General features: G+C 40.1%; 1 protein-coding gene across 2 annotated transcripts in view; it reads left to right on the top strand.

Moving 5' to 3' along the window:
- The window catches only part of LOC115443682 (glycerol-3-phosphate dehydrogenase, mitochondrial), a 30,574-nt gene extending 7,880 nt beyond the window's left edge, over positions 1–22,694 (top strand). The window contains exons 2-16 of one of the 2 annotated variants that reach the window (XM_037441777.1): positions 2,486–2,581; positions 10,591–10,759; positions 11,415–11,637; positions 12,085–12,248; positions 12,611–12,744; positions 14,078–14,235; positions 15,152–15,345; positions 15,810–16,004; positions 16,752–16,873; positions 17,209–17,345; positions 17,774–17,927; positions 18,269–18,457; positions 19,336–19,434; positions 20,298–20,435; positions 20,967–22,694. In XM_037441777.1, coding sequence (XP_037297674.1) covers positions 2,489–2,581; positions 10,591–10,759; positions 11,415–11,637; positions 12,085–12,248; positions 12,611–12,744; positions 14,078–14,235; positions 15,152–15,345; positions 15,810–16,004; positions 16,752–16,873; positions 17,209–17,345; positions 17,774–17,927; positions 18,269–18,457; positions 19,336–19,434; positions 20,298–20,432 — 2,166 coding nt within the window. In that variant the 5' untranslated portion in view covers positions 2,486–2,488 and the 3' untranslated portion in view covers positions 20,433–20,435; positions 20,967–22,694. Of the gene's footprint in view, positions 1–2,485; positions 2,582–10,590; positions 10,760–11,414; positions 11,638–12,084; positions 12,249–12,610; positions 12,745–14,077; positions 14,236–15,151; positions 15,346–15,809; positions 16,005–16,751; positions 16,874–17,208; positions 17,346–17,773; positions 17,928–18,268; positions 18,458–18,926; positions 19,026–19,335; positions 19,435–20,297; positions 20,436–20,966 lie in introns of both variants that reach the window. The other variant, XM_037441778.1, reaches the window with a different exon arrangement.
- Positions 22,695–24,525: the final 1,831 nt, after the last annotated feature.

The raw sequence follows: 24,525 nt of genomic DNA, 5'->3' as shown, positions 1-24,525 counted from the left end.
TTGTCTCTTCCGTTCCCACTTGAACCAAAGCGCTAGGTTATTAATATTTCTACCAACATTAAGCTGTGAAACAGTTTGCTGGCATACATGTCTCGTTCTTCCTACAACTTAGGGTCCTTCAAGCGGAGCCTGAAGAAACAATCAGACCGGTGTAACTGTGCCGACTGTCCCGGGTTGATTATTTCTTGCCGTTCGACATGTTTTTGTGTTTATCTTCATTTACCATCAGATGTAGCGCGGCCACTTTGCCGAGTCGTCGATAAAAAATATACAGTAAGCCGTGCATCCGAATCTAAAACTAAAGTACGTATTCTCTAGTTACATCGAATATTATCAAAGGAAACAGAGTCCTCGTCGTGGATAATCAATAATGGACAAAACTTCGCTCTACCAAAAAAAAAAAAAATCTTCGAATTAGTTTCGGGGAATCATTTATTTGGATGTCATACAAAATCCAATGAAGCGCCACAGAGCATTTAAAAGTTTATAATTGTCATTACCAATATCGCTGCATTTATCGTGATGCTAAGCATCCCAGCATCATTCGTATTGGAACTATTCCAATTTGATTTGATTAGGTTATTCTCGGTTTTTTTGCATTTTTTTTTTGTTGCGTACACGTCTTTAACGTGTGAAAAAAAAACTGTCTGATATAAAAAAGAAATAACTAGACAGACAAATTGTTGCTCTATATATATCGTTCCCTAATTTTATATCTACCGATGTACGATTTTGGAAAGCAAAAAGGTTGGATTTCTCGGTTGCCACATTGACCTAAAAACTTCTTGAAAGGTTTTGGTAAGAACAAAGTAAGAAAAATATTCGTGAGTACGAAGATAAATAGACCTTAGATGACGATGACGTAGTTGATTACTGTACGACTGCAGTGCTGAGGTCTTGGGTTCGATACCCAAGTCGGGCAAAGCGATGTTCGGTTTTTCTACTCAGTATCAGACCAGAGTTCGGAATTTGTGCCCGATATGGCGGTAGGCTGGCCACCTATCACATCATGGGGTGGAATACACACGGCGGGAGTGGGTGCATTAATGTTTTTTGAGATCGAATCAAAAATTCTAAAGATTCCCCTCCAAGATATATTGTGTTACATTTTTATGGTTATTTTATGAGCTCACGTTAGATCGTAATTCTTTGCATTACTCTGTTGTCTACGACTTTAGCTGATTGGCAGGAAATACCTATAGCATTTTGTCCACCTATAGCACATTAATACTGTATGAAGTGTGAAAGAAAAATGCTTACTAAACAACCTAGATTATTAGGAATTTGGCAAAAGTTGCCGAGTCAGCGTTATACCAAAATATTTTATTAGCATTATAGTCATCGTAAGAAAAAGGTTTTTTAGAGAAATAATGCATAATAATGGCACTATTCATAGACATTCTAACACATTAGGTTCTGGCGCCAAAAATAACCTATCAAATCCTGAAATTACAAAATAGATAATTCTTATAACCATTCGTAAAATCATATTTCGAATCACTACATTTCATAATACCAAAATTACAACAAACAAAATTTTTTATAATTTCGTTAAACATATCAAACGCTTAGTTCTTTTTGCTACAAACACTCTGTGCTCAGTTTTATAAAACATACATAATAATAGACGTCGAATCAATAACCTCATCCTTTTTTGAAGTTGGTAAAAAACAGATTGCATTGAATACTTACTGGTTAACAGGAGGGAGACTAACATCGGACCTCAAGTATCGAGAAAAAAACATGTCCTTAATAAGAAAAGTATCGATAACTTTCGCCAGTCTGGTGGCCAGTCCGCTTAACCTAATGTAAATATAAAACTACAAAACATAAATAGTTACGCAATTCTGTTAAATAATTTCGGAAGTCGTATTGACAGCACTCCACGATACTTTTTAATCAACATATCGCAACACGGTCTTTCCTAATCTTACTTCCACATATTCAATATTTTGGCACATGATTTATATAACCCTGACCTATTTCTCGGTGTCGTATGAGAAAGTCCATTACGTTAAATCATATTTTTTAAATTGAATAACTCACGCACGACGCAACGCGACCTAGAATTCGACCCCAAGACTTTGCAGTTCACGGCCGTCTACGCACGCTGCCAAGTGGCACTAGACCGATGCGGCAATAGCAACCCATAGCACGTAGTACATACAATGTAAGAAAAACAATTTACACTACGCCATTTAAAAGTTTGGGAAAATGTAATCAAATGTCTAAAGTACCTACTTATTTTTCAAATACATAATACTTGGAAACTCTGCCTTTATAATTAAAACATACATGATATGTGTAGTATATTATATTAATATCTAAACAGTATGGCTACCACGGAATTATACAAGTCATTAATCACACAACATATAGAGTTAATTTTTAAATGGTTAGCTGATTTACATTTCTTATAGAGTTACGCTAAGATGTTTTTTTTTTGTAATACGTCATTGGAGTTACGTATTTTTTTGCTTTTCAGAAAATGTCTCGAAGACGGATATTGGTTGGCGGCGCGGCGGGAGTCGCAGGCGCAGCGCTCGCGGTGTGGGCCCTAGCCGCTGATGAGTCACCAGTCGTGAGTACTCACTGCTAACTATATCCGTTAGGGTTCCCCTCTTATTGGCACAGATATAATATTATGCACTCGGATGATACCTTGTTGGTGTAGTAAAATTGCGTGTATGATAAGACACCGCTGTGATGTCCCAGGTCGGTCACTGATACCGGCTTTTCCTACTCAGTACAGCCCGGGGTCTGGAATTTGTGCCCGATATGGCGATAGGCTTGCCACCTATCACAACATAGGACGGAATACATATGGCGAAAGGGCTGCTCTGGTTACGCCTTTGCCTATCCATTCGGGGATAAATGCATGTGTGTTTGTGTCATAAATGACTAACGCGCGTTTGTAGGCAGGATGTTAGTGTATTATCAGAAACCTAGGACATGCAGTACGCTGCTATGCTGTTTCATACCTACAGGATATAGACTATTCAGCTTAACCAGAACCACATTATTTTTAATCACTTTATGAATTATGTGTAGTTAATTGGTGTAAGTTTATTTATATATTTAATTCGTGTTTTTAAAATGATATACTTATGATTCCCATTACTAGAATAGCAGCACAAATAAGCGAGCAATTTCGAATAAAAAAATAATAATGTGTCATATGTTAATTAATGTTACATTATTTTTACGTGATGTATAGTGTTGTCGTTTTCTTATTTCTGTACAAGATAATATTTGCAGCTAACGAGCTGCAAAAATATCGCGGCGCATTCTGAGCAATATTTGTTTTCGCCAGGTTATTGACCTGGCTGAGCTTGATGCAAAAAGTATCAAGGCTCACCTATTTCTTGAGTCTTTTTTTGTACTGTTGTTCTTTTTTTAATTTACGCTTTGCCGCGCTTTGTTTTGCAGTGATGTGTCCATGAAACTTTCTTTCTAAAAATACAACAGATGTTCATACGGACCTATATAGGTTTCTACGACGTTATTTAGATAATAAATTTTAAACGATTTAGAATAATTGTGAATGTAGGCGAGATAATATAACTATGTTAGCGATAGGATATTTTGTATTCGCAAGGACTGCAAACAATGTACGTAGGTACATAAAATATAAAACTCGCCATAATAATGGCCCATGCAAATGTGTCACGATCCGTGGTCAGCGTAAATATATTTATTGAAACTGGCCAGCATAATTGTTTTGACTAGCGAGAGATAGTTAAATCTGTGGCGTATCCGAACGCCACTCGGTATGTCTATGGACAAAAACTAAAACGGAGTATTGTCTACGACAAGGGAACTCACACGCACCGAACACACGAAGTGGAGTGCGCGGCTCTGTACAATTAAACGATAAAATAAAAGGCCGTTATAAGAAGACCGAATTTTTATTATTGTCAGCCTCAATACGGTGCTCGCAGAAAAACCTACATCCAGCGATCCCAAATTGGTGACCCCGACGTGATGTGAACACGTAAGTCGCAACCTGCAACAGCCGTATTGATGAGCATTGACGACTGAAAAACGCCGTGGCAACAACTTTCGCCCAGCATCGGCCTCATCAGGGCCCCCCGCAAGCTCACCGCTTACCCGGTCCAGCAACTACGACGCTGAGCGAGATACATCGGTCGCCGCCACGGCTAGATCGGTCCAATACACCCGGATTGTCGAGAGTCAACGCAATTGGAAGTTTGTGCATAAAAAAATCTCAAGAGGAAGTTCGCCGAAATTGTATTTCAACAACCACTTGAGTGACGTCATCGGCGTGGGTGCTATGCCGCGCCACCGTGGTTCGCCATCGGCAACATCGGCATCGGCCGTACTAGCAAATGACTGCTCCTGTCAACTGTCAACTTAGCTGTCAACTGTCAACTTAGCTGTCAACTGTCAACTTAGCTGTCACCTGTCAACTTAGCTGTCACCTGTCAACTTAGCTGTCACCTGTCAACTTAGCTGTCACCTGTCAACGTGCTTCGTTCCGGTTCACGCAAGTACTGCTTATCTACGTTTTTGCCGGAGACTTGGAAATTACAAGTCCATTACAGACATTTTAACCTCAGTGAAGTTCAATCTTAACGATAACATCCAGTGACATTCGGTGTGACTGCTATTTAAATTTAAAGTGCCATATAGCATTTGTTAATATTGTTTACATTTAATCCAACTTTGTTTACATTAACTTAAATTTGTTCATACCTTTGTATAAAATAAGTGATGGCAATCAGCCGGACTAACCGTAACGTTAATACTCATTGTAGAAATTCGCTCAATGGTTATTGTCCATTTAGATTAAGTATATATTTTGTATTTGCTTATATCAAACCACACAACTAATTTCTAAGTATTTTACCATTTTGTGTTCATTTATGTTTATCTGCTATTTTATGTTTATCACAAGTGCAAATATCTAAAAACCTAAATTTTATTATTGTGTGTGGTGACGGTTGGTTGTGGTTCCTTTCCAACACCTGCTTATTCATTCCCTTTCATTAACCATGTCTGAGGAATTGCTAGCTCGCCTCTCCGCTTTGGAGGCTGAAAACGCTAATCTGCGCGCCTCGCAAGTGCAGCCTAATGCTACGTCCATATGCAGGGTTGCTATAAAACTGCCACCATTTTGGCCTGATAGGGCAAACGTTTGGTTTGCTCAAGCAGAGGCACAGTTTTTGCTTGCAGGGATTACCACGGATGAGACCAAATACAGTCACATTCTCAGCAAAATTGATCATCAAATTGCTGGGGAAATCGAGGACATAGTGGCCAATCCCCCGGCTCAGGACAAATATAAAAACTTAAAAAACACACTTGTCAAACGGTTTTCTTCATCTGAAGAACAAAGGTTGAGGAAACTTCTCAGTGAGGAGGAACTTGGTGATAGGAAACCATCACAATTCCTCCGTCACCTGAAATCTCTTGCAGGGCCCACATTTACCGACGACAACATCCTTCGTCAGTTATGGCTACGACGCTTACCTCAGCATGTTCAAGGCATCCTCGCCGCCCAGGCCGATCTCGGTTTGGAGAGGATCGCCGACATAGCTGACAAGGTTGTTGAGGCGCAACCAGCTACTGCAAATGTTTGCGCCACTGCCGCCGCGCCTTCTCTGACCACCTTGATGGAGCAGATTGAGGAGCTAAGAAAGCAAGTTGCTGCTCTATCCTCCACCCGCACTGGTCGCTTTAGGTCTCGGGATCGCTCCTCATCTAGAAGAAGGCAATCTTCCCGCAATACCACTTACAATGCCCGCTCGAGTTGTTGGTATCACAAGAAGTATGGTACAAAGGCCAACAAGTGTGTTACTCCTTGCAACTGGGAGTCGGAAAACCCTCCGAGCAATCAGTAGCGGCGGCGACTGATTGCGACTCCACTCAACCCAACGGCCGCCGTCTATTTGTCACTGACCATGTCACTAAGCGACAATTCCTTATTGACACTGGGTCTGATCTATGCTGCTACCCACGCCGCTGGCTTGCAGGTCAGAGGAAACCCACTGACTACGAGCTCAGCGCCGCTAATGGGAGCAGTATTAAGACCTACGGCACTATTAACTTGACACTGAACCTTGGTCTCCGCCGGAAATTTATTTGGCAGTTCGTCGTTGCCGACGTTACCACCGCTATTCTGGGCTCAGATTTCCTGTCTTATTACCATCTTTTGCCAGATTGTCGCAATAAAAATTGGTTGACGGAACCACTAGCCTTTCAGCTTCCGCCTCTTCTGCAACATCGGAGCAACCCAGTATCAAAGCCGTTGCTTCAGCCAATTCTGCTTTCGCACAGGTGCTGGCAGAGTTTCCTGATATAACCCGTCCACCAGGCCTTCCCAGGACGGTCAAACACAACACTGTCCACTTTATAAAAACAACGGACGGGCCACCCATTTCCTGTCAGCCTCGGCGTTTGGCTCCGCAGAAATTAATCTCAGCCAAAAAGGAATTTGATGACATGATTCAATCAGGCATCGCACGACCATCTAAAAGTGCCTGGTCGTCCCCTTGCACATGGCCATCAAAAGACAACACTTGGCGTCCCTGTGGCGATTACAGGTCACTGAACGCCAGAACAATACCAGACCGTTACCCGGTCCGACACATCAACGACTTTGCCCACAATCTTGCAGGTGCCAATATCTTTAGCACCCTCGACCTGGTCAAGGCCTACCACCAGATCCCCGTGGCAGAAGAGGACGTCCCGAAGACCGCCATCGTTACTCCGTTTGGCCTCTTCGAATTTCCCTTCATGACCTTCGGTCTCCGTAACGCCGGTCAAACCTTTCAAAGGTTCGTCGATGAGGTCACACGGGGTCTCGACTTTTGTTTTCCCTACGTGGATGACATCCTCGTCTACTCTGCAGATGAGGCTCTCCACCGGGAGCATCTTCGGATTCTTTTCGGGCGCCTCCAAAATTACGGGGTAGTAATCAACCCTTCGAAGTGTATCCTTGGTGCTCGTGAAGTGGCATTTCTGGGTTACCATATCAGCCCAGAAGGCACCAGACCCCCACAAGAACGAGTGCAAGCTATTTTGAGTTTTCCCCCTCCGAAGACTATACAAGGTGTGCGTCGTTTTCTCGGCATGTTAAACTATTACCGCCGTTTCGTGCCTCACGCCGCGCAGTTCCAGGCCCCACTTATCGACGCTGTGGTCGCTACCAATGGCAAAGGCGCTAAACCATTTACATGGTCGCCTGAGCTACTGACGCAGTTTGAGGCCTGTAAAGGAGTCTATCCAATGCCACTTTGCTACAGCATCCGATTAACGACGCGCCCCTTGGATTGTTTACGGACGCTTCAAGTGCCCATGTCGGATCCTGCCTTCAGCAGAAAATTGATGGGCAGTGGTTTCCCCTTGCTTTCTTTAGCAGGAAACTTACCACACAACAAGCGCAGTGGCCAACTTATTACCGCGAGCTGCTGGCGGTGTACGAAAGCGTACAACACTTCCGCCACGTTCTCGAGGTTCAGCACGTGACCATATTCACAGATCATAAACCACTCCTATACGCTTTTGTGCAGCGTAGGGAAAAACTCCCACCCTCACAGTTGAACCAACTATCTTTTATTAGTCAGTTCACCACTGACATTAAATATATTAAGGGAGAGGACAATGTCGTCGCTGACGCAATGTCACGCGTCGACGCTATCGCTCTCGAGCAAGACTATGAAGACCTTGCTAAATCACAGGAGACTGATCAGGAGTTAGCTGAGCTTCTTCTCCATAACTCTAGCCTTCAGTTGACTAAAGTCGTCATTCCTGGCACTGACATCCTGGTCACCTGTGATATGTCTACCGGTAAGCCTCGTCCCTATTTAACCCCTACTTTTCGCAGAGCAGCCTTCAACAAACTGCATAACTTAAGTCACCCAGGCGCTCGTGCTACAACCCATCTCGTGACCAAACGTTTCGTCTGGCCTTCTGTCAAAAAGGATTGCAAGGAGTGGGCTCGCACTTGTGAGGCGTGTCAACGTGCTAAAGTGTCGCGCCACAACTCTGCTCCGCCCGGCAAATTCGACCTTCCATCCGGTCGTTTCCGACACGTCCACCTCGACATCGTCGGTCCCTTGCCGGTTTGCAATGATTTCCGCTATTGTTTAACAGCTATTGACAGAGGTACCAGATGGCCCGAGGTGTGGCCAATGCGTTCCATAACCGCAGAGGAAGTGGCCGAGACTTTCACCAGAGAATGGATTCCCCGCTTCGGCGTTCCTTTAGTCATAACCACTGATCAAGGTACTCAGTTTGAGTCGGACCTTTTCCGCCGACTGATGATACACTTCGCCACCAAGCGCATTAGAACAACTTCTTACCACCCCTGTGCTAACGGGATGATAGAACGCGTTCATCGCCAACTTAAAGCTGCACTTATGTGCCACCAGGATTCTTGGGTTCGTGCGCTCCCTTTCGTCCTCCTTGGCATGCGGTCCGCCTTCAAGGAAGATATTAAGTGCACAACTGCTGAAATGCTCTATGGAGAAACTCTCCGCCTACCTGGAGAAATGTTAATTTCAAATCCTGGACCTGTTGGCATCGAGGACTCAGCAGATTTTGTCGTACAATTGCGACGCAAAATGTCGACTGTACGCCCAATTCCTGCTTCCAGTCATTCTAAACCCTCAACCTTCATCTTCAAGGAACTTGCATCGGCGACACACGTATTTCTCCGTGACGATACCGTTAGACGCCCCCTACAACCACCGTACACCGGTCCATTCCGGGTCGTAGACCGTGCCGAAGACGGCAAGACTATGACACTGGACATCAAGGGAAAGTGCGTCGTTGTCAGCGTGGATCGGCTCAAACCGGCCTTCATTGACCACACTAACCTTAGCTCTAGCGATTCTAGCTTGTCTGAGCCGCCGATGAAACTACCGAATGTTCCTGGAAAGTCTGTCCTCCCACAATCCATTTTTCCTAACTCTCCCCCTTCTGTATCACCAGATAAGACCGCAACCACAACTAACTTGCCCTACACTACTAGATCTGGTAGGCGCGTTAAATTTAAGGATTTTCCCGATTTTTGTTAACCTTTTATCCTTCTCCGTGGGGGGGTGGTGTGGCGTATCCGAACGCCACTCGGTATGTCTATGGACAAAAACTAAAACGGAGTATTGTCTACGACAAGGGAACTCACACGCACCGAACACACGAAGTGGAGTGCGCGGCTCTGTACAATTAAACGATAAAATAAAAGGCCGTTATAAGAAGACCGAATTTTTATTATTGTCAGCCTCAATACGGTGCTCGCAGAAAAACCTACATCCAGCGATCCCAAAAATCTTATCAATCGATCACATTCTTTATTGCCCCTACTCAATTTACATCAAAGGCAATAGAATCGCTTTGCCGCCGTGCTGTGTAGATTATTTAATAATTCTTAGTTACTTAGATCTTACTGAAACTTAGACGTTATAACTCATAATGCGTTTCGTCTAGTTATTTAAAACATACTCAGTTAAGTAGGGGAAATAAAACATGGGTGTAGGTAGCTGTAAAGTTCCTCACAACTTCAACAATAGAAAGTAGCCAATACATGTATAGAGAAACCCGATGCTAATTTCCGCGGCTTTGACTGATTGAGCGTCGCGCGCGTCGCTTTAATATCCGTCGGGTGGGTTTTGCGTTCAATTTGTAGCGTTTATTGCGATGTTGCACCTGCCAACTGACACGGTACTATTTACCTGGCTACAGTTTATTTATAGGGGAGCAAACAAGCCAATTCCGCTGAAATAATCACCGCTATCCCTAAATACGTACAGTACTAGGGTAATATGGTTCTCATGCAGCTGTCTTAGTAATTAGTATATCCTAGATCGTCTCGTATGCGCCGAAGAAACCCACCGCGAGTTTTGGTCGGGATGCTGGTAGGGTGTAGATAGTACTAGGGACAGCTCAATGATTCTCCGATACTCCTGAGCATCCCTCCTCCCGAACCCCAGTTTAATGTGGTTGGGTTGCTAACTTTTACTTATAGAAGTAAATGTGATTTTGGGCCCTTCTAAAAGTCTCTAAATGAATCAATAGAGCTAGTCGCGCTATTCATGCAAACAGTATGTGACGTAATCTTTTTTGGCTTTTTCACCAGTGAACGTTGCATCTAAAACTGTATTGTGACTGGTTCTCAATAAACGAGAAAAAGAACTATGAGAAAAATATAATATTATTCTTTGCCGATGCGTCAAGTGCTAGTCGCGTTGTAAACTAATTAACGCCAATACATTGTCACTAAACATTACGCTGCCGAATATTGCTATGCATAGCGAGATAAGCTGAAACAATGCCAAGAATTCAACTCAATTTCATTGTCAATACGACTTCGACTTTATAAAATGCACTTGGCTATTTTTATTAACTTAAAATACGTATACTATTATTTTAGTAACTTGAGATTTATTTTTTTCTTTTACATTTAAATAAAGTATATTTTTTATGTTTAATTACCTTTTCTTTTTCAATATATTTATCATTAAAAAAGATCCTAAAAAAAATCAACAAACTAATTTTCCTGTGTTGTTTTCGACTAATTTAATATGTCTCGCGTAAGTTTTAATAATATAATTTTCCCTCCTTCAGGCATGGTACAAAGCCCCCACGGTATCAGCGAAGACTGCGCGAAAGAAGCGTCCCCTGCCGTCCCGGGCGGAGCAGGTAGCGAGCCTGCAGGCCGGACACACTTACGACATACTCATCGTCGGTGGAGGCGCCACGGGAGCGGGATGTGCACTCGATGCTACCACCAGAGGTATTTGACATCATTAGAGTATCCGACTATCTCAAGTAACTGACACATAATAATGTCCACGGTTGAAAACCTTAACACTTAAGTGTAATTTTTTGCAACATTTTTTAACATATTTAAAATCAGCACGTTTTTCTATTTTTTTTAAACCTAGTTAATTTTTTTCGAATAATAATGTCGTTTAAGACAAATAGCCTTTCAACCGTCGATGTTATACAATAAGTTGGTTAATTTTGTACATAATTATAATCGATAGAAAAAATAGGCAACTGTTGAAATGGTAAGTATTTATTAAAATTATAGGCGACATCTGTTATTGGATAAAGTAACTTAACTGCTGACGTTCATCGTGATTGGTCGATTGTTCCCTTCACTTGTAACAGACTTAATTTTTCCCAATTATTACAAGGGTAATTCAAAATTAGTAAAATTCTACTTCGCATGTCTGAAGTTTATTTACCTATCTCACGAGCCTAAAGTGAAAATACGTCTAAACCAAGCCACAACAGCAACAATATTCAAATATTAGTATAAGCAAATAAATAGATTCTTTCTTTAAAAAATTTCAAACGTTACTTGTTATCTCCCTCGCACCTCTAATCCTATAAGCAATGACGTCACTATGTATTCTTTATTCAAATTCAACTTTAATATCCAGGTCTCAGGACAGCAATGGTAGAAGCGGACGACTTCGCGAGCGGCACCTCCAGTAGAAGCACTAAGTTAATCCACGGCGGCGTGCGATACCTGCAGAAGGCTATCATGCAGCTGGATTACGACCAGTATAAGATGGTGAAAGAAGCCCTGCACGAGCGCGCCAACATGTTGGAGGTCGCGCCGCATCTCACTAGGCCGCTGCCTATCCTCTTACCTGTGTATAAGTGAGTGAATTCATTCGTTTTTGAGTAGGCTGGGGGTGATGATAAGTGCAGTATTTTCGACCGACGAGACAAGTTATGTCTAGACTTCGATAACTACCTAAATGTTCATGCCAAGCAAGCAAGGAAAGAAGCATCTTTGTCCTTTCTGATTCCATGATCACTTCTGCATAACGTATGTTGTAGTGCGTTTGTCAAAACCTGTCTACTTTTTTGTAGACTTACAAGCACTAAGCATCTTAATACTTACCTTACATCGTTCTCGGCACGCGTAGTATAGAACGCCTTCCAGATAGGTGGAGTGACGATCTAAGAAAGGTCGCTGGCAAGAACTAGCTGCGACAGGGCGAAGGGATAGGGTAAAATGGCTCATATTCGAGGAGGCCTATGACCAGCATTGAACAAAGACATAGTCTGATGATGATGAACATTGGTGTAATGTGTTTCCAGGTGGTGGCAAGTCCCCTACTACTGGTTTGGAATTAAAATGTACGACCTGGTGGCTGGCGACAGGAACGTCAAGAGTTCCTACTATTTGTCCAAAAAGAACACTCTCGAACTCTTCCCCATGTTGAAGTCGGACAACTTGTGTGGTGGCATCGTGTATTACGACGGTAAATATATAAATGTGAATTTCATGGTTTATAGACTGATAGTTTTTAATATGATATTCCCGTTATGAGACCTTGAAATAATATGATACGGATGGTGATACGATATTAAGTATAATATACGCTTGTAGAAATATCTGGAGACTCGTTGAATTTCTACCCCATAGTAATTTTAAGCCTCTCTCTTCAATGGAATGCAAGCCACGAAATCCTTTGGCGGTATATTTACAAACTATAGGCGGTAGTACCATTTGCTATACTGCTAATTTCTTCATAGCAGGGTAATATTTTAATAAGCAAACTGTAAGTACATTGCATCCTTCACTGAAGTAAAGGTTTCTTACTCCCTGTGTATTAAATATCAGGTCAACAAGACGACGCGCGGATGAACCTGGCGATCGCGCTGACGGCGGCTCGGCACGGCGCCACCATCGCCAACCACGTCAGCGTCACCAAGCTGCACAAGACCGCTGGCAAGCTCAGCGGCGCCAGGCTCAGGGTCAGTGCAATACACATCATTAACATATACGGACGGATGACATCCTGCGACTGATAATGATAAAATGTCATTATCTGTTATATATACTTATAATAAATCTGTAGAGAGGTCAATTCTGTACATGAAATATATTTCCAAAATAACTATCAGAGGGTGATTAGGGATCGATACTGATGCCAAAAATGCAATTAGTAAAATTTTTGTCTGTCTGTCTATCTGTATAACCGTTATAGAAACAAAAACTACTCGACGGATTTTAACGAAACTTGGTACAATTATTTGTCATAATCCTGAGCTGGTTATAGTATACTTTTCATCACGCAACAATTAATAGGAGCAGAGCAGTGAAGGGAAATGTTGGGAAAACGGGAGAAGTTACTCCATTTTTTAAGCTTCTGTCGTGTGTGCAACCCTAATGGTTAAAAGTTCCTTCGATTTCACCAGGCTCCCATCATCAGACCCTGACCGGACAATCGGACCGCATACCGCCATACATTAAAAAAACATCCCGACAAATTGAGCACCTCCTCCATTTTTGAAGTCCGAAATCCACGCGGGCGAATGCTAGTTAGAAATAAAGTTTCCCGCAGAAGGACGTTAGTCATATTCCACGATGGTACCAGTTAAATGGTTACGGAGTAATCTAATAGCATTTTCAGATTGCAAAAACCTTTTTCATATGTTGAAATTAAACTAATTTTCCGGATTCTATCGCGGTTTTTTGTATGTTATTTTTCTTCCGACGTTTCGAAGACTTTGCAGCCTTCATGGTCACGGGGGGACTGATTTATTATTATTTCATATGGCTAATGATAGGTGCTATTTGATGGTAGTTTGAAATAATTCTAGCATAGTAATAAATTCTAAATTTTTTTTCACCGACTCCGACAAACCAAGATGGTCATGTGGGAATCATTAAAAAAAATATATAGTTTTCAACTTACCCAAATTAGTTCTTTAATAATTTTCCAGTCAAACGTCTTTTGTCCGTCGTTTCCAAACTTCGTCTGTCATCCACACTTCATCTCGCTCGTGCACTTTATATTCATTCCATTCCCACATAAATATAATAAAACAGCAAAACCCAGTGTGTCTGTACATTAATAGCAAAGTATTAAAAAAGAAAGGCGGGGTGATTAAAGAAGAGTAATAAAACACAATACAGACATTTTTACAATTCTTTCCTGTTTGTTAATTTGTTCATGAGCGCACATTTCTAAAACTGAACTAATTTTCATGATGTTACACGAAAGAGAGCACAATATAAACAATGTTTCATTAAAAAAAGGTCGAAAAGAAAATCAACAATACAATAAAACCTCTTGTAAACCAGGACGAATTAACCGGCAAGGAGTGGGATGTGAAGGCCAAGTGCATCATCAACGCGACCGGACCATTCACGGACAGCATCAGGAAGATGGACGACCCCACCGTCAAGGACATCTGCTGCCCCTCCTCGGGGGTGCACATCGTGCTGCCCGGATATTACAGGTGGGGATTGGACAGGTTTTAACTCACTACATGAAAATATTTTACTGATGGTAGATAGGTGGTAGGTCATATGTGAGAGTTCGTGTGGGTACGTACCACCGTAATGTCTATTTCTGCCGCCAAGCAACAGTGTGTAGTCACTGTTATGTTCGGGTTTGAAGGACATTGTAGCCAGTGTAACTACTGGACATAATGAAACTTAACATCTCATATCTCAGGATGGCGAGCGTAGTAGAATACCAAACAATACTTAGTAACTCAAGGTGTTGGATGGTGTTTCTACTGTTTATGGGCGGTTGTATCGCTTAACATCAGGCGAACGGCAAGCTCTTCTAGTCATTCAAAGGAATAAAAAAAAGAAAGCATTTTATTAAATATATGTAGCCAAGTTGGGAATGGAACTATCTGCTGAGTGGAAGACAGCTGGTTTAAAACTCTACGCATACTTATGATTTTTTTTAAAGCTACGTGTGGATTAGTTATCAACTATCGCTCGTTTTGCGAAAGAAATATGAGGGAACCTACATACCTGAAAATTCTATATAAGAATTTCGAAGGTATGTGGAGGCTGAGAATCCTTGGTAGACTAAAGTCTAAACCCTCTCAGTATTAGAGGAGGTCCGTGTTCAGTAGTGGGCAATATATAATACAGGTCTGGTGTTATTATTATTGTAGCTTATGTAATTTTAAGAAAGATCCGAGTATCCTCCTTTGCCCTTTTTTCCGTCCCATGATATGATATGAATCGACAATTCACACTCTGGGTTGATACTGATAGAAAAATCTGATACCACTGCCCAACTTGGGATTTGAACCCAGGACCTCAGAGCGCTGTGATACTGCGAACACAATATAACTACGTCTTCGAGGCAAGGTGATTTCAACATTATAAAATACGTAATACAACACTCCCCAGTCCTGAACACATGGGTCTCCTGGACCCTGCGACGTCGGACGGGCGCGTGATCTTCTTCCTGCCGTGGCTGAAGGGCACCATCGCCGGCACCACCGACCTGCCCTGCCAAGTCACCCACAACCCCAAACCCACCGAGGACGAGATCCTATTCATCCTCACTGAGGTCAAGAATTACTTGAACCCTGATGTTGAAGGTGAGTTTCTAGTAAAGTTTTCCAACTGTAATAAAGTAATGAGATCTAAAACATCGAGTTTTGTTTTTAATCTAGCCTCTAAAGACTAGCTTTTAACCAAAAGTCCGGCAACAAAAGTAGCCTAAAGCAGTAAGGGAAAATGCAATTGAATCTTTTGTGATTAGAATTTGAACTACGGCTAGTGTGGCAAAATATAAGTTTACAGCGAATTTAAAACCTGTTCGAGTACCTCTATCGACCGTTTTCAATAAACGATCCTTACATTAATCTTCGATCCGATCTCGAGAGTAAACTAAACAAAATAAGTCATCTGTAAGATTGTCAATTTTTTTCTGTTTGGTCAATTTTCACATTGAATCAAAAAAGCAAATGGGATTGCCTATTAAAAATGGCCACTAAACCCCAACAACTCCTAAACTAGTTTATAATACCGACTTGGCCCAACCATATGAATAACATTCCAGTGCGTCGTGGCGATGTACTGTCCGCGTGGTCCGGCATCAGACCGCTGGTGTCGGACCCCAACAAGCCGGACACGCAGTCGCTAGCCCGCAACCACATCGTGCACACCTCTCCCTCGGGACTCGTCACGATCGCCGGCGGCAAGTGGACCACCTACCGCGCCATGGCCGCCGAGACCATCGACGCTGCTATTGAAGGTAACAATACAAAATATACTCTATGTCATTCCCACCAATCTATACACAAACTTTTTCTTAGACTCTAGACTTCAAGACACTGTGAGCTCATTCTGCGTAGATCGGACCACAAATAGTTAAAAAAATTTAAAAGTTGTATAATTGTAAAATGTAGGTAGATATTGTAACTTTGACTTTACGGATGAAAAACACCTCAGTCCCCCGCGTGACCATGAAGGCTGCAAAGTCTTCGAAACGTCGGGAGAACAATAAAATACTATAAACCGCGATAGAATCCGAAAATTAGTTTAATTTCAATGTCAAACTTTTTTGTCACTTATTTTTTGGGGAAACGCTCATTCTCGAAAGTTGTAAATCCATAATTCTTGTATCCCTTCCTGCACCTTTTTTCGATATTTTCGAAATTTCCTTTGGGCACTGTGTGACTCCGCCTGCCCTCACAAAAAAAGCCCTGCTGTATTACTATACTACTATTATATAAAGCTGAAGTGTTTTTCTGTTTGTTTTTTTGATGGAAAAATTTCGGTTATTCTTTTTTCGTTGTATTAATTATTTAGTCAGGAGAAGGTTATACAGAAAAAAATTATGGGAATTGAGCGGAACATAAGAAAACTTAACGATTTAATCTCATAACTATCGGTTGTCTGAAATAATTGTCAGCGATTGACAGAATGCGCGCGCGCATCATAGTTAAGACAGGACAACGTCTGTCGGGTCAGCTAGTATCATGAAAAATGTATTTTATAGCTGCGAATCTGAAGCCAATCTTCAAAGAGAGTCAGACGGACGGTTTCCTGATCGAGGGTGCCCACGGTTGGACTCCCACCATGTACATCAGATTAGTGCAGGACTTCGGGTTAGAAATGGAGGTAAGTCAACATAAAGGTGCATTTTTATACACTACCTTCTTTTTTGAAGTCGGTTCGTCGCGACGGACGCTTGTCCCTTTTGCGTAAATTTACCATTTTGCTTCACGGCTTTGTAATTTCGAGGTGATCATATAATAAATACAAAGCAATATTTATATATCTACAGCAGTAAAACATATATTTCTGACTCCAAGCAATATTATCAAGATATAAAATATGTATTGCAAGTATCAGGATCTATAACGCCCTACCTATCAAAAAAGCAAACATAATTTGTTGCGGAATCGAACTCATAGCGCTACGTATCCTAGCCGATTTTCTGTCTGTACTTGCAGGTAGCACAACACTTAGCGAAATCGTACGGTGACAGGGCGTTCGCCGTGGCCAAGATGGCGTCCATGACGGGCAAGAGATGGCCCATCATCGGCAAGAAAGTTCACCCCGAGTTCCCGTACATTGATGCTGAAATCAGGTGTGGTTTACAATCATGATTAATTTCGTCATATTATAATAGATATATTTAAAAGATAATGTAGATTTTCATACAATACCGTAGTTATAGAATAAACACCGAATTTTATTCCACTATAATCACTTAATGCTGTGTTTGCGTTGCATAAAGAAATCTGTACAAAATGCAGTAGTAATGTATTTATCGTTTATGAAGAATTATTATGCTATCTCGCTCATATGTGACGCACATATGTGCGAGCGAGATAGCATAATAATTCTTCAACAAGGCGTAGGTATCCAAATGGAATAAAGGGAAAGATACTCTTGGGTGTGTGTGATACTTAAGAACAATTTAAATCTATATATCCCGGGATGTAATTTACATGAATATACATTATAGCTACCATGCCCTTTATCACGCGCGTGTGTGTGTGTGTGTGTGTGTAGGTACGGCGTGCGCGAGTACGCGTGCACCGCGACGGACATGATCGCGCGGCGCCTGCGGCTCGCCTTCCTCAACGTGCAGGCCGCCGCCGAGGCGCTGCCCGCCATCGTCGACATCATGGCCGAGGAACTCAACTGGAATGACACCGAGAAGAAGGTACCGGACCATACATTACAATCTAGTGTGTAGACAATATGTAGATATTAATGTATTTTTGTGCCCCGACCGAGAATGCTAGAGAGAATAAGTAACCTAGCTCATAAGCTCAAAAACTTCCAGTTTGTTCCTACAAATTTTCAGTGATTAAAAAAAAACCCAATTCCATTCTCTTTTTAGTAATATTAACAGGCAATATTCTAATCCATTTCTCGTTTCAATTAACTACTAACCCTAAGTATTAACAAGTAACAAATAAACGTAATTAAATGTAAAAGTAAAACTATGAAAAGTATTATTCCGTATTTTTTTTTTACAAATATATTCATTTTTATCATCAGCGCCAAATCAAAATCGCGGGCGAATTCCTGGCCAACGAGATGGGTCAGATGGTGAACAGAGCCAGTCGTGACAAGATCCCGATCAACCTGAGCAAGGAGGAGATCCAGACTTACATCAAGCGGTTCCAGATTATCGACAAGGACAGGAAGGGCTTCGTCTCCATCAATGATATTAGGAGGAGTCTTAAGGTATTTGCATAGGGTTTGAAATAGCTGTTGAATTGAAACCAGTGTGAAAGTAGGAATTCGGCTATAAATATGGAAGATTTAATATGTACAATTTATTAACTTTATCTATTTAGGACTGGATAAAAAGAGACCTCTGGTTCGACCCCAGGGCGAGCACGTATCTGTTCAAAGTTATGTGTGCATTTATAACTACTTCATAAAAATATCGAAGGCATGTGAAGTCTAATTAACGGCTTTAGCAGTAAATGTTAAGCCAGACTCTACCAATAGTAGAGGCAATCTGAAAGAACAGGCTTAAAGTGTTGGATCGAATCCCGCACCGGAATATCTACAGTTCCTTTTACTTTGAAATTTTTCGACTAAATTAAATCTAAATTTATAATACTTAACAATTTTGTATCTGATTTATTTGTTTGACTTGACCTTCAACATTACAAAACAGCGGCTTTAAAAACATGCTGAATTCTAGAGTATGGGTGTGAAACCATCGGATGCGGAAATAAGCGCCATATTGTCCGAGATAGACGTGACGTACCACGGGCAACTGGAAATTCAGGATTACCTCCAGGTAGACGATTAGGGGTACTTATACGCTGGCGCTTTGTCTTGTCCGTGGTATTGTAACAATGGGGTTGGTGTTAATTATCCACAAAACAATGAGTTGTAATGTTATGAATATTACAACAAAAACAATTGTTTGGTGGATATTTAAAAATAAGTATGGTTGCAAGTTCTTGGTATTGTGAATTTGAATTTCGAACAAGATTTCGAATTAGTATATTTTTTTTATTTACCTAAGGAAATAAGAACTTACAGCCATAACTTGATAAGCATACAATATGTGGTCCGTGTATGACTCGGGAGCGGTGTGTCCACAGAACTACGGCGAGGAAGTGACAGGCGAGCAACTGCACGAGATACTGAAAGAGATCGACACTAACATGAACGGGCAGGTCGAGCTCGACGAGTATCTGCAGGTCCATATCGCTTGGGGTTGTGTGCGCTGTCACTAATCACTCATGCCATTTTACATTAACAAAATCTTGCTATTTATCATAATTATTTTTATGGGCTGATTTATCATAAGATAAAAATTATAGTTAGATATACCTATAAATATATATTATATATTGTTTTACTTTATATTAAATCAGGGTACAGAATCAAACTATAATTTAATTGCTGTATAGTTTACCAGATGACTGGATATTCAGCCCAAATAACTTAATTATGTAGAATTAATACTCAATTTGTATTTATTTGTGTATGCATGAATTTTATGTTATATGTTTGCATGAGAGCACGTGTCCATTGTCTGCTTACTTGTAATATACTTTTTCATAGTAATTAACCTAGTTATTAGTACAGTCGGCTCCATATTGTATTTTGATTATTTATTAAGGTGGTTTTTAATTTTCTCTATGAAATTACTAACAGATTTGGCTATCTACAGACAGCACGTCTACGAGACCTTTTCCTTAAAAAAACCTATATGATCCTTTTTTAAACCGACTCTAAAGGATGAAGGTTTATCTATTCATCGATTTTTTTATGTTTGTTCAGCAATTATTTTTTACCCTATGGTCTGATTTAATGATTGTTTTGGGTTCGATTTCGTATTGCTTCGGAATGGTCCCATTTTAACTTCAGTGAAATAGTACCTTGTTATTTTAAGATCTACTGTCTATATTTTTGTTTTAAAAATTATACTATTCATAAGAATAGTCTCGGCAGTACAAAATATAGATAATAATCCTTTTCTTACTTTTTTAATCGCACCCAACAGTAACCAGGCACATCCATAGAAAAACTTTTGTTACAATATGTTACCGTTCTCCAGATGATGTCCGCGATCAAGTCGGGCCACGTGGCGTACTCCCGGTTCGCGCGCATGGCCGAGATGGAGGAGGAACATCACGAACGAGAGGCGTTGAAGAAGAAGATCACCGTCGAAAGGAGTGGCGGCGGCTTGTAGAATGTGGGTACTTTGTGACGTCATAGTACAGTATGGCGGTGACTTGTAGATTGTTGATACTTTGTGACGTCATCGTCGAGTACACACACATTAGCGCCATTTATCCCGAAGCGATAGGCGCATGTGCAGTATCTGCATTAACTCTTCGCCATGTATATTCCTTGTACGGAGACAAGAGAAGCAATCGTTACAATTTACGCTAATTTTGTTTTTCCGGTAGGCAGCGGCTTGTCTGTGCCCTCAGCATTGCATTAATCCATGAGTAATAACCATCAGGTAGACCGCACGCTCGTCTACCTACTTAGGAAATGTTTATTTTATTTTACCTTAGTACAGAAAACAAACAATAAAAGAAACTTTAATAAATTAATACATAATACCAATAACATTTTCAATATCTAAGAATAAATAATATAAAAAAAATTATAAAGTTTTATATCTATTGTGGATAAAGTTATTATATTATAGGTACACTGTTGAAGTATTCTTTTATTACTATATTTATTTTATTTATTCGATTCTCATTTGTTTCAGATTTTATCAGCTCATCACAAATTAATGCTAAGCGAATACGCATAAGTATTATTTCTCGGAATTAGTTCATTTAGAGATATATTTATTGAGTCCTAGATATTAGACACCTAGTACGTCCAACGTTTATTTATTACATTTAAGAAAAACGAATACTGTGAACACGATAGGATCCTTTACACGACAATAGGCTATGAATCAAGCTACAGCTAACGGCACAAGTCGTGAGCATGGACAGTGGTGGGGTGAGCTCGCGTATCTACAAATTAGACGAAAATAATAATGTAATAATAATAATGTAAAAGTAAGACTGTCTCGGTGGCGTAGTTGTAATTGTACACGGTAAAAGTACGACTACCTCGCTGAGGTCCTGGGTTTGAATCCCGGGTCAGGCCAAAAATAATTGTAACTGGGTTTTTCCATCATAAAAATTACTCAGTCGCAGCTCGGAGTCAGGAAGTTGGCGGTGGGATACTCCTGCGCCTCGGAAAGCACGTAAAGCCGTTGGTCCCGCACCTGATCACTCCCTGGTCATGTCGGATCGTACCGATCGTACCATATCGTTACCGGACTGTGAGAGTGAAGGAACAGAGAGTGCACCTGTGTATTGCGCACACACTAAACTTACTAAAAGTAATAAAATTAAAAAAATAACACGTGGCATACGTCAGCCAATAGACAACGAGCATCCACTGAGGAACCAATCGGACGAAGCGTCGTCGCTTTGAACGCCAAACCGACCAATCACAAGTGTGCTCACGACTCGCGCCTCCATCTATACTTTATAAAATCTTGTACATTACATAAATAGTTTTAATTTTTTAATATTTTATCTGAGGGTACAATTTATATTTAAAAAATCATTGATATGTAATCCGTGTAAAAGGCTCCTTAATTATCTTCTCAATCATAATTTTAAGTATTAACGAGACAAATTATACACAAATATTTAAGACAACCGTTCAAATATTGTGATTTTTTTGTAATAAGTTATTTTGTTTGTTACATATTTATTTTGTTGTATTTGTATTTTTACAATCACGTCGTGAATGTGAATTTAATAAAGTTTACTTTATTTGAATTAAATGTGACACTTATGATATGTGCTTTTTATGTTAGAGTAGTAAATCCTTTCCATACAAAGCTGTGGTTAGCAATGCTTTACAAAAAATCGTAAGTCATTGCTAGAAAAAAGCTTATAATGCAGAAATCGTAATAGCCAATTCATATGTCGATGGCTTCTAAGTAAATTGTCGTATCTAAAAAAAGCGATTTACATTTTTTTTGCGTTTTGTTAACTAGGTACCAGTTCTAAACTCATTAAAAAGTTAATAAAAGATTTTTTTATGTCTTTGGTAGTAAACAGAACTTAGATAACGAAACGCGAAATCACTATTTTTAGATACGATAGTTTACTTCGGAGCCATTGATACTTGTATAACGCGATCACTTCATCTGCGTTATGAACAAAAAAAAATTGAATGTTTTTGTAAGAATACATCATTATTTTGCATCTACTAATCACAAATGCTGTCTCATAAGCTTTTTTCACACAAAGCGGAATGTTTCCAAAAACACGAAAGACAAAAACAACGTTATAGAGAAAAAACAGTTCTCCAAAGGCTTTCCATCAATCTAAAGTGGAAGGAAGGAAGATCTAAAGGAAGAAAAAAGATCATTTTTTATCCCTTATGTATTAATTATGCAATAAATATATTTTGAACTCACGAAGATGTATTTTTATTTCTGTTCCTTGATTTATTTTAGTTAGTAGTTCACAACAGACAAATGGTGTTTGCGAAGACATTACTTTGATAACTATAAAAAATGATCGCCCCAATTTTGCATTCGCTTATTTTCATAACTAAGATAAAGAGGCGGTCTTAGGGGGAGATGAACCGAGCAACCGCCCGGGGCCTCGGATGACCTTTTTTACGATCTTATCGAAAAACACTTAAACCGGGGAACTTTTTTGCTCTGCCCTGAGCCTCGCGACGTTTTTTTTTACTTTCGCCCTGAGCCTTGCGTAGTTTAGGACCCCCATTGCTTAGATAGTACTATACGCATTGTAATAATGTCTAATTTAATCCGATATTTGCCGAATTTCTTTTATTTCAGGTGGATAGGTGTCATATTCACTGTATTTTAAAATAGGTTGACAGTTGCGAATCCCGAGTAGCTGTCTCGGGATGAATAGGGAAGTTGAAGTTTTTTTTATAATTTTTTCAAAAACATAATTTGTCCAAAATCAGAAAAATTTTCAATATCCACGCAATAATAAGTAAATAAATTACAGTAATAGTGAAATGTGATATCACCTAGTGCCACCGGCCATAATGCTGGTGAGAGAAAAAAACAGCGCGATATCCCCACCACGCCCCCACTATTGCTTACAAATATTATTTCAAATATGAATACATGCTTTATTTTTCAATCAATTTTGATGCTGATTTCACAGAAGAATTTCTTATTCATATTATTTTCTGTTACATATAAAATAATAAACTAAATTAAACATAGGAAACTATTCTATAGTTACCGATCTGTCAAACAAATAAGTATCCACGTAATACCTAGAATAGATGCTATAATAATATACTTATTGGTCTACATTTAAAAATCTTACAAAAAAAAAACAGGTGAAAAAGAGAAATGCGTGAGTCAAAGTAATTGTACTAAGTAGTGTGATAACGTGCGTGATGGAATGCTCAAATTTATCTTTTACGTAAAACTACTATACAGCGACATCTATTAGATTTTGATCGAACAAATTACTATGCTAAAAAAACAAAGTAGCGCAGCGGTTCGTAAGTTTCTTTTCACAAATATATAATTTAGGACGCTTGAATGAGGTGGCAATTTCACGAAATAGGAAAAAAACTTATTTACTGGGGCCGATAGTTTGGGTTGGTGAATTGTTAAATTTTGAACAATTGGCTTTTATTGGGCACTAAAAAATGTTTAGTTCATTCACAGCAATGGATCTAATGTAAATTGTAAACGACCCGACACGGCGCGGCGCGGCGCTGCGCGCCACGGTATTATGACTTCCTCTCATAAAATTGCAAATGATTAAACTGGATCGATTGGCTCAGTACAATAAGCGTTAATGTATGGGAAATATTAATCCATACTTTTATGGTTACATATAAGGAAACGTTGGAAATTATTGTATCTACTTATATTGGCAGGAAATGGTCCAATATACATCAAATAGTGTTTTTATTTACTTTTATCGTAATTAATTAATCAGGTATAACACTGGCCGACACGAAATTGTAAACACATGCCTTTAAAATAATGTTATTTCTATTTTTATTAGGTGCAAATAATTAGAAACATCAAATATTATAAATTTTATAATTAAAAAGTTTCAGTGCGCATCAATAGCCCGAAATCCGAATTTCATTTGTCATTTTTTTTATAGCCATAGACAACTTTTGATTTTTTTTGTGTGAGGAAAGTGTTTGTCACTTAAATTGGCGGGAAAAGTTTGCGATGTAAGTGTTGCCCCGGGCGCGGCGTAGGGCGGCGGTTACGCCCCCGCGGGCCGTTGTCGCGG

The sequence above is a fragment of the Manduca sexta genome, chromosome 23 (genome assembly GCF_014839805.1).
Source record: "Manduca sexta isolate Smith_Timp_Sample1 chromosome 23, JHU_Msex_v1.0, whole genome shotgun sequence".
Lineage (NCBI taxonomy): Eukaryota > Metazoa > Arthropoda > Insecta > Lepidoptera > Sphingidae > Manduca > Manduca sexta.
Note: the sequence above shows the minus strand (reverse complement) of the source record. Positions and strands in the feature narration are given on the sequence as shown.